Consider the following 16,667-nt stretch of genomic DNA (forward strand, 5'->3'; position numbering starts at 1 on the left):
ATGGTGATCTACACCAGCTGACAAACTGGCCTTAAGTTTTCAGCTCTGAGCTAAATGGGTACACCTGCAAACCTCAGCATTTGCATGTACAAGTGCGTCTGTTTGAACATGCATTGGTGTGGGGTGATTTTTGAGAGCAGGATCAATGTACTCATAACTAAAAGTCTGATACTAGAGGTGTTTTGGGGGAAATCTAGGATCCTAGGGGCAATCGTGTTTAGGCACGATTATATCCTTTATGCCCTTCATATGGCAAATAATTTAATAGGTGATGCTGGAACGGTTGCTGCAATCAAATCTTTCGGCTGCCGCATGAATAATAATGCTTGCTAGTGAGACGCACTCCATGCAGATTACAAAGTACAGTCATATACATTCACTATCAGTCAAGGCAACAAAATAACAATGATAAGTGCTATGATACGGGGATGACATATGCTGCATTTTATTGGTGCCTTGGAATTTCATAAGCACTGTATTAAAGATAATAGCTAAATGGATTGCAAATGGATGCCTCTGGTGCTCCTGGGGATCTGCACTCGTTACTGCCTAATTGAGACAGTTGTGTAGCCTTGTTGTGCCCAGTGCTCAGAGGCTGATTCTGAGGCATAGAATCATGAAATTGGAGAGAGAGAAAAAACTAAGGGGTATTTGCACCTATCTTCCCTGCTAGGGCAGGAGGGTCCTGAGAGTGTATTTCAGTTGTTTTGACAAGTCTAATTTTAACTGATTCCAGCCTTGGGATTCTCTGTAGATGCTATTCCAGTCTAATAGACCTTTATGCTTAAGAGATTTTTCTTAAGCTGTTGTTTCCTTTGCTTATTTTCGTTGCTGTTATTTGCATCCTCCTTGAAGCACACTAAACAATGACTAAGGGGAGGGATGGTACCTGAAGCATGAACACCTAAACAAATTGTTTAGTCTACAAACTACACCTCCTTGGAAATCTTGGCAATGACCGCAGGATGCATGGATTGGTTATTGTGTACATATATTGTATATAATTGTGGGAATCATATGGACTGAATTGTCCCTGGCTCTTGTGGAGGATGTGTGGCAGGAGATAGAATCATACAAATGTAGGGACCTTGAGAAGTCATTAAGTCCAGCCCCTTGCGCTGTGGCAGGACCAAGTTAACCTAGATCATCCCTGACAGATGTTTGTCCAACTTGTTTTTAAAAGCTTCTGATGATGGGGACTCCCCGACCTTCCTTGGAAGCCTATTCCAGAGCATAACTACCCTGGTCATTAGAAAGTGATTCCTAATATCTAACCTAAATCTCCCTTGCTGCAGATTAAGCCCATTGCTTCTTGTCCTACCTTCAGCAGACATGAAGAACAATTGATCACAGTCCTCTTTATAACAGCCCTTAAAATATTGGAAGACTGTTATCAGGTCCACCCCTTCCCCCAGTCTTCTTTTCTCTTTTTTAACCTTTGCTCGCAGGTCAGGTTTTCTAAATCTTTTGGAGCATAAGAAGCTGTTTGACATGCAGGCATCCCACATAAGGGCCAAGGACAATTGTTGTCCCTATGTTTGAGGGAAACACAAGGGCTATTTCCTCTATATGACACTCTGCTGATCTCGTGGGGCTGATGTGAGGTATTGCCCCAGCCCTTTACCACCCTGCCAAAGATGTTGGGAGCAACTGGGGGAACCAGCTAAAACATACTAAAAGATGGTGCAGTCTGTGCACCTTCCCTCAGCCTTGCCTTGAGCTGTGTGGCTCTGCACTGGCCCTCAGGGGGGATGGGGGCAGCGCAGATGCACAATCCAGCCCTAAATAACTGATTAGAATTATTCAAACTGAGAGATTACTTTGCAGTTTCCTTGGATTTCTTCTCTCTTTCGTTTCTGAGATCTACTGCCTGAGTTTGCGGCTAGCTCTTTCTCTTCCCTTTCCTGGTTCATGATTTGCCTTACTTTCACTCACTTTATGCAGACATTTAATTGATATGCATCTGAAAGAGAATGACACATGTGACTTATTACTATGTGAACATGGTTTCTTTCCCAGCCTTTAATTGATTTTAGATAATAAAGTGCATTTATAAAACTCAATAAAAAAATCTCTTATTTTAAAGAGAGAGACTGAAAGAAACCTAAGTGATGCTCTGCTGTGGGACTGTTATCAAATGAAATCCCCTTTGTTTAAGTCTATTTAATTTCACAGCTTTACTTGAATTGTTACAATTCTGTGGGCTTTCTCACAATTATAAACAGCAGGCTGATAAAAGAACTCATTTTTTAAAAAGTCCCAGTGAATATAGCCACCATAGATGTTGTTTTTGTGATGGAGCCTGCCCACACCTTAGTGCAGCCTTTCCACTTTTTACGTATCTGGGGAACCGTGTACTATTGCTTCTCACTTGGGCCTGTTCTAGACCAGCCCAAGGAGTCTTCAAGTTCTCTGCTGAGAATTGAATTATCAAAGTAACTAGGCCACAATTCGGGTGATCAGTGTCACTATTTGCAATACTAGGGAAGGGATCCTCTCTCCCACTATAGCCCCTGTATGCGGTAACCCTCCCCCCTTAATTGGCCATGGAGAATTTCCCTAGCACAGGCACTGCCTAGGACAGCCGTAAGGAGCACTTTGCAGTCCCTCTTGCAAGCCTTGATGTAGGGGGCATGCCAGGGGTGGGGGATTGTGTGTCATGGGTAAGAGGCAGAGGGGGTGTAGCACACACTGCTTTATGTGCAGTTCTCTGAGCTGCCTAAATAGTGTCTGGAGATATTTTGGCCCACAACCAGACCAGAAATTATGGGAGTTTCACCCTTGCCTCCCAGAGTGCCTGCTTTTCCCTCAGAGAAGGAGAGAGGAGGAGGTTGCCCTTGTGGTTAAGACACTGGTCTGGGACTCAGGAGATCTGGGTTCTGACTCTGCCACAGACGCATCATGGTCTTGGTCAGGTCACATCATGTCTCGGTGCCTGAGTTTCCCCATCAGTAAAATGGGGATAATAATGATTCTTTCCTCCACCCTTTGTCTGTCTTGTGTATTCGGTCTGAAAGCAGTTTAGGGTAGGAATGATCTCTTACTCTGTGTGTGCGTACGTGTGTACACAGGGCCTAGTACAATGGGACCTCTAGATACTACTGTGATATAGATGATAAAAATAATACTAATAATGGATGCTCTGACAGAGTTTCTTTGTTTCTCTTTGTTTTCCCAGCTGGGAGGCTGCGGGATCCTTGGAGTTGGCATCTGGCTGGCTGTTACCCAAGGGAACTTTGCTACCCTCTCCTCTTCTTTCCCATCCCTGTCGGCTGCCAACCTGCTGATTGTCACAGGGACTTTTGTCATGATCATCGGCTTTGTCGGCTGTATAGGTGCCATCAAAGAAAACAAGGGCCTCCTGCTGAGTGTGAGTATGAAGATACGCGCGGTCAGCAATGGTGTCCATTGTTTCCTGATGCTGGTGTCACTGCAATGCACGTTAGAGTGATGAACGGTATTTAAGAAGCAGACTGGTCAGTTCTGGGCCGGGACGAGGCATGAGTCATGGTTCAGTCATTCTCTGATCTCCCAGGTCATTCCTGAGCACGACTGCTTCTATTAACACTTCTGCCAAAGATGAGACGCTCACAAGAAGGGAGGGGTTAGCGATGGTGGTGATGCATTTGTGTGCTTCTTGGGGGTTGAGGGATTTACCTAGATGGCTTTTGCAGCATGCCCTTGAATTCCTTGTCCTTATTCATCCAGCTTTAGCAGCTACATCCCTTCAATAGCTACGTAGTGGGGCTGGTGATATGAGGGCCTGAGGTGGGGATCACTGACGAGGGGAGTGCAGGGAGAAATTATGAGTTTGACCTAAACTGGAATTGAGATGTGTAATCTTGATGCCACCGTTGGTTTTGCCAGTAGTTAACTCTTAAAAGGTTGGGATGTTGGCAAGCAAAGTTCCCAGCCTAAGAGTTAGGCTGTTAAATGAGAGGTTAAGGGTTAATAAGGTGTGGATAGTCCAGATTTAACTGAGGCCACAGATCTTGCTTGTGTTTTACTGAAACCTGATTTGATGCCACTGCTTTGGTTTACAATTGGTGCCAGTTACAGTTAATATTGGGTGAATATTTTGTGTAGCATGAGGCTAAGGGAGGATGAGTGAGGTCATGGTATTATGGCCACGCTGTTTATCCAGCCTTAAATATAGGTGGTTTCCCACCCCACAACTGGATTGAATCCAGTGTCCCAGGGTGGGGAGAAGCTGGGACTAGGCCTGGTAAACTGATTCCCCTGCTGCATTGCAAAGTCTGTGTGTGAGCTGAAGTTGTTCCCCACCACACACCTCAGCCTGCCAGGGCCCAAATGTGGGGTGAGTTGTGTGAAAGTGACCAGAAATGAGGGGGACACAAATTATTCTGTAAGGATATTTTTAGTTCTGTAAGATCCCCTTCTTTAGTGTATAGAAGGCTTTCTATAGCCTCTGTTTCATGATTCTTTGATTCTGACACATTTTTTAACAATGGAAGTGAGGGGCACCACATTTCTGTGGAATGTAGGTGACTTTGGCACTAAAATGAGCGATGTCCCTTGAAACCAAGAAGCCTCTGGGGCCTTTTTACCAGGGTGGGATGGAGGGTCTGAGGCTGAGACTGCTTGACGACTTTAGTAGCCTCGTGGGTGACAAACTTTCTGAATAAGTTAAGTGGCTATCATGGCAGCCATGTGGCTAACCCACATGCTTATTGGCTCCATGCTCATGCAACTCTATCCAGCAAGGTGCTGAGTCCCATGCGATTACTCACATGCTTAAGATGTTTGCTGGGTCACGGCCAGAGTACTCAGCTCGTTGTGAGACAGAGCCCATTGCTCTTTTGGGGGGCATATTGGGGCAAGGCAGCTAGAAATTGTGCCAGTGTCAGGGACTGATCATTACCACCTATGGGTTGATAGTGGGTGTCTACCTATCCTGTTGAAGTTGGGGGAAAATCTTGATCAGCTTCCAGTTAGTGGAAGCATCAATGTAGAGTCTAGGTGGAAGTCCTCTGGATGGACTCTCAGATTTGGACCTTACTTCCCCCAACTTTTAGTGTGAAAAATAGCTTGAACCTGTTGGCCTTCAGGGTCTGATATATGGATGGTCCCTTTACCAAGTCTAAGATTTTCAGGGGAGCCTAAGTTAGTTACCAGCTCCTGCTGAATGTTAGTGAGATTCAGAACTCTCATGGTAATTTGACAATCCCACTGCCAGCCTTTTGGGGAGGGAAAGGGATAACAGGGGCTGCTGTTTGTGAGTGAGATGGGATATTGTATGGGTCTGCTTCCACTTTATTAATTATTATTATTATTATCATATTCTGGTTCACGCTGCTGGTTTGGCTTGATTAAATTGTAATTTTAATTAATCACAGAAGTGTCTATAGCTTGGGACAGGTGTGTTTTTTTCCTAGATAAATTATAAATCAAAATAAATTCATGAACACAGTAACTGACTGAAGTAACTAGTTTAATATAGCTTTGTTCACTCCATATATGCTCAAGTACTACCCCAAGCCACCCTTCCCTTATGCAACACAATTTTCACAGTTACCCCCAAGATGATCTTCTACCAAAAACGGGCTGGTGTTGGAATCTCTCTGGGTGCCCTTTAAAAATCCCGACCTCTTGCCCCAAAACATACAAAGTGAGTTTTTGTTCAACTTTTCTGCTGTTAGTTCTGTACCTTCCCTTCTGTGCCACTTTTTAAAGGAAATATTCCTGTGAAATCAGTGGAGTGTCAGGACAAGCCTGCTAATTTTGGCAATGGGAAAGCAGTTAAGAGTTGGAAATCTTGTCTTCACGTGACTCACGCTGTGTTTAGCAATCATCAGAGGGGCGAGTCCTTAAACTCCCTTTGATGTCTACCAGGGCAGACATCTTTACATCTAGCCTTGTTTCTAGCCTCATGTCTATTCTTATTTAAACCTAATTCCTGTGATGACTGTCTGCTTGGTCCTTTCAGAATGGTGTGACATCACTGCAGATAGAGGTTTGTCATGGCTGTGATGTCAGTGACACATTTCTTAGACCGTGCACAATATAGTAGAATTTTGTTTTGTTAGTAGCATCTCTCATGCTAACTATTTTTTAAAAAGTCAGGCTGGGATTTCCAAAGGAGCCTAAGGGTTTTAGGCATCCAACACCCGTTAGGTCTCTGATCTCATTGAAATCTAACTCCTTTAAGCCACTTCGGAAATACCAGCCTAAAATAATAAATAGTTGCAGTGAGGCTGAAAAGGTATGTTTAGGGTGGGCTGATAGAGCTGGTTTAATACTATTAATTGAACACATTGCTTGATTAATTTTGCTGTTTTTCATTGAATAACATATTTGACTAATTCATTTTTCTGAGAATCAGCCAGCTCTAGTGGTCCATGAGAGAGGAGGCAAATATGGGGAGCTAGATGGGTACCAGAGACTGGCGAAGTCTTTGAAGAAGGTTGGAGCAAGTTTATGATGGCTTAAAAACAAAAGAAATTATTAACTGGATTCTGAAATGAAAGGGGAAACAATAGCGTTGTTTGAAGATGAAGGTGTATTCCTTCTTCATGGCTCATGTCAGAAACAAGGCTGTGGCATTCTGCCTGTGTTGGAGTCTGGTAAGGTGGAATTTGGGGAGGCCATAAAGAAAAGGAGTTTCAGTCATCAAAGCTAGAGGAGTATTTCCAGGAATGCTGTAAGGGTACGGCAAGTTGGCAGCTATCTGGGTTTCATCAAGGTATCCATGGAGAGATGCTGATTCCACTCAGTAGAATATCTGCACATCTCCAGTTAGCATGTTTCATTTACCTCCCTCCAGTCTCTTCTCAGTACAGCATGGGAGTAAGACGTGATCATGAAATACTAACCATAACTGGCAGTAAAGCTCCCCAAATGTTACAGTCATTTTACTCTCCTGCTGCTCTGCCCATGTATCTCTCTCCTCTAAATCCTTCACTGTCTTCCTCTCATATTCCACATCAAGCTAATTCTCTTGAAATCTCCTTCAAGAGCCTCATACCTGCACCTAGAGACAAGCTTGGGACTATGCAAACCATGCAGACACATGCGGTATTCCCGAGACCAAATCAGAGTTTCTGCTGCTGTCATCTGCACTGCATCCCCTCATATTGATCGAATGACAGTATCTGTTTCCTCCTGCTTTCCCCTGCTGGCTACCTCTAGGTCTGCATGGATTGAAGAAGGCTCCTATTGTCCTGCTTCCTCCTGCTATCCCACACGGGCTCCCAAGAGCAGCTGAAAAGGGAGGAGGCAGCACCTAGAGGTTGGACGTAGGTAGGGGGACAGGAGCTGCACAGGGGGTTATATTATCTGTAGCGGGGGTTGGATTCTGAGGTGCTGTGGGGGTTAGAAGCTAAGATGGATGATGCCAGAGAGCAAGAAGTGAAAAGGCTAGGAGCTGGGATGGAACAGGGAGAGGTGCTGGGGAGCAGAAGATGGAGAATACTGGGATAAGAGGTGGGAGTAGGACCTAGTTGTCTGGAGGAGCAGAAGCCACATGGTGGTGGGCAGTAGGGGGCTGAGTAAGGGGATGGGGGCTCAGAGCTTATCCTACTCATGCACTAAGGGAAGTGGTACTGGTTAGTGGTATGGTAGGAGATGGGTTTTTTTGAGGAGTGAGGAGGTTGGAGTGCAGGGAGAAATGAGCGGTAGGGAGAGAGTATGCTAACCCATTTATATGGTGTACTCTGGGTTGGAGGGAGGCCCAGAATCTGACCCTATATCTCCATGCATTCTGGCACATGACCTGGGCATTCCATTTGTCTGAATGTGATTGTTAGCTCTTCAATGCGAAGATCCTGTGGTGTTCTATATGAATGACAGTAATTGGCTGGGTCTGGCATGTGTAACAGTGCCAGGGGGGAATCTGTAAGTGGCAGAGAGGAGAGGGAGCAGAGAGATCTAAACAGGAATAAAACATTAAAACCAATGGGTTTTGTGTGGTGGGGTATAATACTCATAAATAATCCATACAGACATACTGAGCCAGATCCTCCGCTGGTCTGAATCAGCACAGCTTCAATGGAACCACATTGATTTCCACCAGCCCAAGGATCTGACCCATTTCTTTATTCATCATCCTGACCAGTCCTTGTGACTGCCTCACTAAACAAACCCATTCACATTATTGAGCACTCTGAGGAACCTTATGGAAACCTGAACTAAAGTGAGAACAAAATTCTTTTTGTAAGGAAACCTTGAGTATGGCCTACGTTCTGCATTCATATGAAGACAGGGTGAATGCGCACATGCCATCATGTCAAAATGTTATTGAACAAATAGCGGATACCGACAACGATCCTTATACGCTCCAGCTCTGATGTGAAGGAAGATAAACTCTCCCAGCATTAGGTTTCCCTAGAGAAATCAGAGGCATGAGTGTCTCTTGAAATAAATAGACAGCCTTGTGGTGTGTAATCTCACAACTGAATGCAGAGGCAAGTTGACGGCTGAAGCTGGGGAACAGCTCTCACTTGGTTTCAGAGAGACATTCTGTGGCATTACCTTTCTTTGGTTTCTGAAAATGTTACAACAGAAGCTCATCTCTTTGCAAACACTGTTGGGTCTTGGAAGCCGAGGTGCCCCAATGATCATCGTGCTGCAGTATAAGGTGTAAGGGCAGCAGTTGTTGACAAGTGAACTTTGGTGAGCCGGAGCCACTGTCCTGAGCAGGTGACTGAACCACCAACCGTCTATTCCTCTCCATGCCTGAAATATGGTTTATGCTGTAAACTGATCCAGTGCTCATTGAAGGCAATAGAACGAGTCCCATTGATTTTAATGGGCATTTGAGCGAGCTCTAAGGGTTTCTCTCAACATATGGCAAATCTTTTAAAGTACTTTCCGGTAAGATGGGAGTGCAGTTCTGCTTCCTCCTGGGAATCTGTCTGTTCTCATTGTGAAGGCTTTGAGCACCAATGCTCATCATCGTCCATGTGTTCCATCTCTCCCTATAATCTCTATGTGGCATCTTGCATCCACTGTACATACTGGCGTGTGTGTTTGTGTGTGTGCATATGCACACATGCCTGTGCGCTCGCATACACAGTTGTTCTCTGCTAAATAGAGTCACACTTGCTCAAGTTCTTGTGACTGTTTCCCTATAGTGGCTGACCTATAAAAATCTCTAAATGAGTAGCAGCCAATGAAGCTCAAGTGGTAAAGGCCTGTGTTTATGGAACTGAACTGCCTGAATTTTGTCAGTATCCTTCATATAAGTCGTTAGTGGGAATCTATAGTAGTTTTATGTTTGCAACCATGAAGCATAATGCATGCTAAAAAAAAAAAATCCCAGCTGTGGCTTTTAAATAATGATTGATTTATATTATTATTGATTTGTATTAAATTAGTCCCTTGGGGCCACAGTTGAGATCAGGGGCCAGTTGTGTTAGGTTCTGTACAAACTCTTAGTGAGAGACAGTCTTGCCCTGTAGAGTTTACTATCTAAATAGTCAAGGCAAATGGGAAGCAGCATTATCCTCATTAAACAGATGTGAAGCTGCAGCATGCTGAGATTAAGTGACTTGCCCAAGGTCACACACGGAGTCTTCAGAAGAGCTATCAACTGAACGCAAATCTTCCAAGTCCCAGTTCAGTGCCTTAAACACACAACCATCCTTTCTCTGTTTAGGGCTGTGTGCTTCTTGAGGCTCAATCTACTGCACCAGACCTTAAACAAGCTTTTAGCTTTCTAAAAAAAGTAACTTATATTTCTCTTTTTGCTGTCAGGCTAAAAGATGAGTAAACACCCCAAGACAGAGCTAGGGCTCAGCTTTTATCTTGCTGAAAGTGGCTAATTGGCTCAATTACCTAATTACCCTGAGCCCTGCTGCAAACTGGTAAGCCAGTCAGCCTAATAACAAAACTACTTTCAATTAACTGTGAAGCAGGAGATTCACAGAAGCCCTGTGAAAGGAGTTCCTGACCATTGTGTAATGCAAAACCTTTGAAAACAGGAATCCAGTGCTCAGTCCCCATAATTAGAGTCATTGGTAAAGTTGGTATTGTGTCCTTGGCGAGGTTTTGTGGTTATTTAACACACACTCCAATATCCATGATGCTTGAAATCATTTGTGTTTTAGGACAAATAATAGCCCTTCTCCTGGAAGGAGGCAAGGTTCATAAGGAATTAGAACCCTTTTTCAGCAACCTCTTTCATGCTGCCTGTTTTTTCAGGGTTTGGTGCAATGAACCAGATCCTTGGCCCCAGAACTGACAATGGAAAGTGGCCAGTCAGCTGATCTAAAGGGATAGCCAAGGCTTCTGTTTGTGTAGGGAAATCCTTGGGGGTGATAAAGGCAGCACAGTTGGCTCTACACCACCAACATCCCCCATCGCTGCATATGTGGCAGGAGTGGGCAAGGCCATGCCACACAACCGTGCGGGACACCAATCCTTATCTGGAGCAGCCATCTCTAGTGAGCCATTGTGGCCAACATCTACATTACACTGTAACGTAGGCAATGACTATGCTGTAATTGCGAGGTGTGATTGCAGAAGGTGTAGACCTACCTGAGCTAGCTTTGATCAAGCTAGGTCAAAGCTAGCTTGAGTAATAATAACAGTGAAGCGCCTGACACCTGTGCTACTGCTCCTTCCCTGCTGTGGTTCCTTGAGCTAGCTAGATCAAAGCTAGCTCAGGTAGGTCTGCACATTTTGTAGTCTCACCTCCCAATTGTGCTAAGAAGCTATTTAATCCCCCAGTCAGACTGAGGATCAGGGGGAGTGGAAAGGTGGGTTAGATCCATCTTATTTCTCCTTCCCTTGAACTGTGCTGAAGTGAGGCTAGGACAGGAAGCAATGGGCTTCAATTTCAGCAAGGATGGTTTAGGTTGGATATTAGGAAGAACTTCCTAACAATCAGGGTGGTTAAGCACTGGAATAAATTGCCTAGGGAGGTTGTGAAATCTCCATCTTTGCAGATTTTTAAGAGCAGGTTAGACAAACACCTGTCAGAGATGGTCTAGTCCTGCCATGAGTGTAGGGGACTGGACTAGAAGAACTCTCAAAGTTCCTTCCTACAATTCTATGATTCTAAGATGGAGCCCAGAATATATAGAAAAAAATCTACCCATCCATTGTATCCTGTTCAGGGTGTATGCGTTTGAATAGTGCTCTATTTGAAAGTGCTAATAGGGCAGCAATGAAGGGGGTTCATGGAGTGAGAGGAGCTGAAGAGTGGTTAATTAGAAGGTTAAAAAAAGAGAAAGATCATTAAAAGATGGAGCTATGCAGTTCCATTTAGTAAATGTGAACCTCATGTAAATAAGGAATAATTCCAATAAAGTCACTAGTGTAAACAAGATCAGAATCAGGCCGTGAGACTGTTTGCTCAGCACTATCTGCGAAAAGAGCCTTGACCAAGACTGTGTCTACACTACGAGCTAGGACTGTGATTCCCCAGCTCACATCCACATACTCCGGGTAGCTCGATGAGAGCTTCAGGTGGGTTTGTATTTGGCACTGCAGCTACTGTCCGTGCTACCACAGCTACACTACTATTTATACTCACGGTGACTCTCGTCTACTACCATGAGTATGTGTACATGAGCTGGGGAATCACCCCACTAGCTTGTAGCGTAGAGGTAGCCCAACAGGCAACTACTTACAAATGGTCTCATACTGCAGAAGATCTTATCTATGGAATAACCTCTGTGGGGAAACTGACTGTCCCTGAGGTTTTATACTGTGAATTCAAGGTTTCTTTGTACCCAGCCCCAGCTCATCTGTGGGCAGAGACAGAAATGAAGAAAACAAGGAAGAAATGTAATGACTGGGAAGAAGAGAACCAAAAAAGTGCTTTCCAGCAGCGTCATTGCACCCTACCAAAAAGCTGACAGCCAAAACTCTATCGGTGACAGAATTTATCTTGGCTCAGATAAAGAGGAGCGAAAAGCACCACGAATGACTTCCTTTCAGTAATGTTCTGCCACAGACCAAGTAGCAGATTTAAAAATTTTATTAAGCTGATGTTTTTTTTTAAAAGTGAACAGTACAGAGTTTAAGCATAGAAGTTTCTGGTTATCAGGGAATAACATACAGATTATCGAGGGGTGCGAAGTTCAGTTTAAGATTGGGTGGCATAAGGAATACATAATCTGCAATATCCCCGATTGGGGGTAAAAGGTTGAGGGGTCAAAATACAGACATTGAGATATGAGGGTATGAAGTTCATAGAGTGGCTATGTTCGGGTGTGGAGTATAATGAGTGGATATGATGATGAGGATGGATTGACCCTCATTTGGGGAGATTTAATGTTCAGGGAGTTTATGGTTCCAGTTCATATGATCCAACGGAGAAAGTCTCTTGATCCCTTTCTTGTAGTCAAAGAACGATGTCACTCCGGCTCACGCCTCCTGGTACTGTCGGTGGCCAGTGTTGTGTTCGATGTAGATGTCCCTGGACCATCGGATGGTGTCTGAGACCATGAGGTGCCGCCTTAAGTCCCATCTAGTGTTTCAGCCTCTCTTCTTTTAATGGTCTGAGACAGGGCTAGTAACAGAGAAAAATCCTGGCTGCAAATAGAGCTATTGGTGGGTAAGAGATGCAAAGACCCTCAGAGGATCAAGAAGACAAAGGGAACATAGATCTGCAGCTCCAAATGTAACCTTACAATGTCATTCACCATTAGGGTGACCAGATGTCCTGATTTTATAGGGACAGTCCCAATTTTGGGGTCTTTTTCTTATATAGGCTCCTATTACCCCTCACCCCCGTCCCGATTTTTCACATTTGCTGTTTGGTCACCCTCTTCATCATAGACCACTCCTTCCCCTTCTACACTAAATTGTAGCATTTTCTTTCTTAATATAGATCAATATGATATCAATACTAGCTGCTATGCTATCTGACCGTAATACACATAGAGAGGTTTCTTTTGTTCCATTACCAAGAAAGTGCTTTGATAGCAATCAAATGCTATAACACTAGAATGTACAGATGTCAATGAAGCTACACTGATTTATGCCAACAAGGGTCTGGTCCCTTTGTTTAAGTGACTGGCTGGTGATGTTGTTCCTGAGTGATGAATTTGTGATAACCTGTTTGCTGCCAGTTGCTGGCAGGCTGTAATTAATATAGGCTTCTAAAACATTATAAATACATCCAGAGAGCTCAGTGTTGACTTCAGTAGAGCTAGGCTGATTTACACTCACTGGGGGGCTGGTCCATAGAGTAACTTCCTTCTCTCCTGTCTAGCCATTGAGCTCACTGTCACTTTTCTTGTATTAAAATGGAACCTGGGCCCCGCCCATTTTAGGAGGAGGCACAGCAACTCAGTCTGGGCTTGCCTTGGGACTATGGCACAAGTTAAAACAGGTCTCACTAATGAAGCCTGAACTGGCCTCAGACAGGCAGAAGGATTCACTTGGCCTGTTAAGGAGAGGGGAGAGCAGAGCAGGAAGCGCCTGCTCTGAAGGAACTCTTGATTTTTCCTCTGGATCGTAACAACATTTCTGTTCGCATCCAAATCCTCTGTTCACCATTCCTGCTATGTTAACAGCACATTGTAAAATACAGCGATAATTGAATTCCTTTCATCCCAGCCTGAGAATGCCCCTGGCAGTTAGTTATCTCTATTCTGTAACAGAGGAAACTGAGATACAGAGAGGTTAAAAATCACCCCTTGGGAGGGCAGATTGGTGGCATTGCCATGGGAAGGTGCAGGTAGAGCTTCTCTGATGCTGCAAGGCTTTTGTATTTCCCTGTATGAAAGCAGATTCGGCTAAAAGAAATAAGCTGGTGCTGACTTTTCTATCATTAATTTTTGTAATGCCACTGCGAGATTGCCCCTGAGCATGCCTGACTCAGCACTCCCTGGGAAGCTTGTTTGGAACAGGATCTAGCATGGACAGGGAACAGGGCATTGGAGAGAAATCAGACAATTTAGCTAAGGAGAAATTAGCATTGCTATAGTGGGGCCTTGGTTTGAGTACTTATAGGAGAATACTCCTTGCCCCTCTCTCCCTTCTCAGCCACCTCCCCCTTAGCCTTTCCTTCACTTGCAAATGCAAGCATTGCCAACACTCCTTCAAGACCCTGTTTTCCGCTCATTTATTTTAATTAGCACGCCGACTCATTTTGGAGGGTACAGATGGGGGTGTAAATTAAGATGAAAAGCCTGACAGTTCGGGAGTTGTTTTTCTTCATCTCGTCTTAGTCAGTTCTCTGACACTGTCTGCTGATCAGCACTCTCAGACCTTTTATCCAAAATGGTTAGAGGAAGAGTTGTACTAGCGCTGCTTTTCCTGACAGAATGGACAGCCAGGTGTTAGAACTCTGTATAAAGTGGCTAAAGTTGACTGTGGCTCTTGGTAGAGAGGACAACAGAACACAGCTTGACTGTCACTTTCCTGACCCCAGAGGACCATGCAGAGCCCTCCAAACTCATTTCACTTAGGAACAGCTAGGACTGCCAGGCATCTGGTTTTCAACCGGAATGCCCAGTTGAAAAGGGACCCTAGCGGCTCTGGTCAGCACTGCCGATCAGGCCGTTCAAAGTCTGGTCAGCGGTGCTGGCTCATCCCTACCTGTCCTGGCACCGCGCTGCTCCACGGAAAGGGCCAACAGGTCCACCTCCTAGCTGGGGGGGGGATGGAGCTCCACGCGCTGCCCCCACCCTGAGCACTGGCTCCGCACTCCCATTGTCTGGAAACCGCGGCCAATGGGAGCTGGGGGGGGGCGCCTGCGGGCAAGAGCAGCGCGTGAAGCCTCCTGGCCCCCCTGCCTAGGAGCCGGACCTGCTGGCTGCTTCTGGGGCACAGCGTGGTGCCAGGACAAGCAGGGAGCCTGCTTTAGCACCCCTGCTGGGCCATTGGCCAGGAGCCACCAGAGGTAAGCACATGCCCCAACCATGAGCCCCTACCTCAGCCCTGAGTCCCCCACAAACCCGGAGTCCCCTCCTGCACCCAAACCCCTCATTCCCAGCCCCACCCCAGAGCCCTCATCCCCCCTGCTCTCCTGCCCCCGACCAGAGCCCGCAACCCCAGCCCAGAGCCCATACCCCCTTCTGCACCCCTACCCCGTGCCTCAACCTGCAGCCTCCTCCAGCACTCCAAATCCCTCTGCTCCACCCCCCATCCTGGAGCCCCCTCCTGCACCCCAAACCCCTCATCCCTGGCCCCACCCCAGAGCCTGCACCCACAGCCCATACTCCCTCTCACTCCCCAACCCCCTGCCGCAGCCCCCTCCTGTACTGCAAGTCGCTTGGCCCCACCCCCCAGCCTGGAGCCCCCTCCTTCACTGCAGACCCCGTACCTCCTCCCACACCCCAACCCCCTACCTCAACCCGCAGCCCCCTCCCACAGTCCAAGTACCTCAGCCCCACCCCCCCAGCCTGGAGCTCCCTCCTGTACCCCAAACCCCTCATCCCCAGCCCCATCTCTAAGCCCACACCCCTAGACGGAGCCCTCACCCCCTCCCACACCCCAACTCCCTTCCCCAGCCTGGAGCCCCCTCCTGCACCCTGAAATCCTCATTTCTGGCCCCGCTCTGGAGCCCACACCCCCAGTTAGAGCCCGCACCCCCTGCCCCAGCCCAGTGAAAGTGAGCAAAGGTGGGGGACAGCAAGCCACTGAGGGAGGGGGAATGTAGTGAGCGGGGGCAGGGCCTCAGGAAGGGGCGGGGCAGTGGGTGGGGCCTCTGGGAAGGAGCGGGGCTGGGGCGTTCAGTTTTGTGCGATTATAAAGTTGGCAACTCTAGGAACTCCACATAGGAGGAAAACTGTAGAGATGCTAAGTCCAGGCAGGAAGTTCAGGCTGAAGTTCTGTGATGTTACTGCTCGGAGTATCTATTAAAATGAAACCTGAAGAAGGGTGCGAGTTTGGATGTTCATTCAGGGTCTGTGTGCTCTGTTGAAAATGTGGTACTGGATCCAACGCAATCCCAGGGCCTTTTAGCTGCATGGCACATTCCAGTTAGCCATGTCAGATGGACCAGAGCAGCTACTGTTTCATACTTGGGAATGTGTTGCGATTCTAATGCCCTTGCCCATATTAAGTAGCACCTCACTCCACAGAGAGCTGCATTGATGTCAGCAGGATATCCATGGAGTGTGATGCTATTTAATATGAGTGAAGGGTATCAGAATGTGGCCCTAAATGGAAATCTTGGCATGTTCATTGACTCTCAGCTAGGAAAGATACTTTGAAACTTAGTCCCTTTATCTGCCTCTGGTGTGGAAGGGGAGTAGGAGTGAGTGGGACCATATTTCACCCCATCATTCTTAGAAGGAACTTTTTGAAACAAAGGTGCCTTTAGGAAGGATGATAATGTGTCAGAACACAGCAGAAATGCTGAGAGGTGTTATGATGCTATCAGAAATACCCTGTCTCAGGGACACTGGTTTTATAATGGCATTGTAGTGCAGTGGACTCAGCTGGCATCACTTTGAGACCCCCTCCCTCCAAAAATATTATGTTCTGAATATGCCCTTTCTCTTGCTACTTGGGGCATTCATTCCACAATCCAGAGTGCTCTCTGACTCTGCTTCTTCCTTCATAATTGCTCTTCTGTCCTCCTGCAGCCAACACTCCACCTGACCTTCCCTCCTGACTGCACCCTTTCTCTCCTCTCACACACAATGTGGCCCATTTTTTATGTTGCTCCATCCACCTGGAAAAAGCTCCTAATTGATGTTAGCCTGCAGCCCCCTCCCCTGCTCTTTCAGAAGAAACCTTCTGAA

The 16,667-nt window shown here is 46.1% G+C and overlaps 1 protein-coding gene across 1 annotated transcript in view; it reads left to right on the forward strand.

Moving 5' to 3' along the window:
* The window catches only part of TSPAN4 (tetraspanin 4), a 308,572-nt gene that overhangs the window by 206,524 nt on the left and 85,381 nt on the right, over nucleotides 1–16,667 (forward strand). Inside the window, exon 2 of the mRNA XM_065404001.1 lies at nucleotides 3,179–3,370. Within this exon, the coding sequence (XP_065260073.1) occupies nucleotides 3,179–3,370 (192 nt within the window). The remainder of the gene's footprint in view (nucleotides 1–3,178; nucleotides 3,371–16,667) is intronic.

This window comes from Emys orbicularis, chromosome 4, assembly GCF_028017835.1.
Source record: "Emys orbicularis isolate rEmyOrb1 chromosome 4, rEmyOrb1.hap1, whole genome shotgun sequence".
Classification (NCBI taxonomy): Eukaryota; Metazoa; Chordata; order Testudines; family Emydidae; genus Emys; species Emys orbicularis.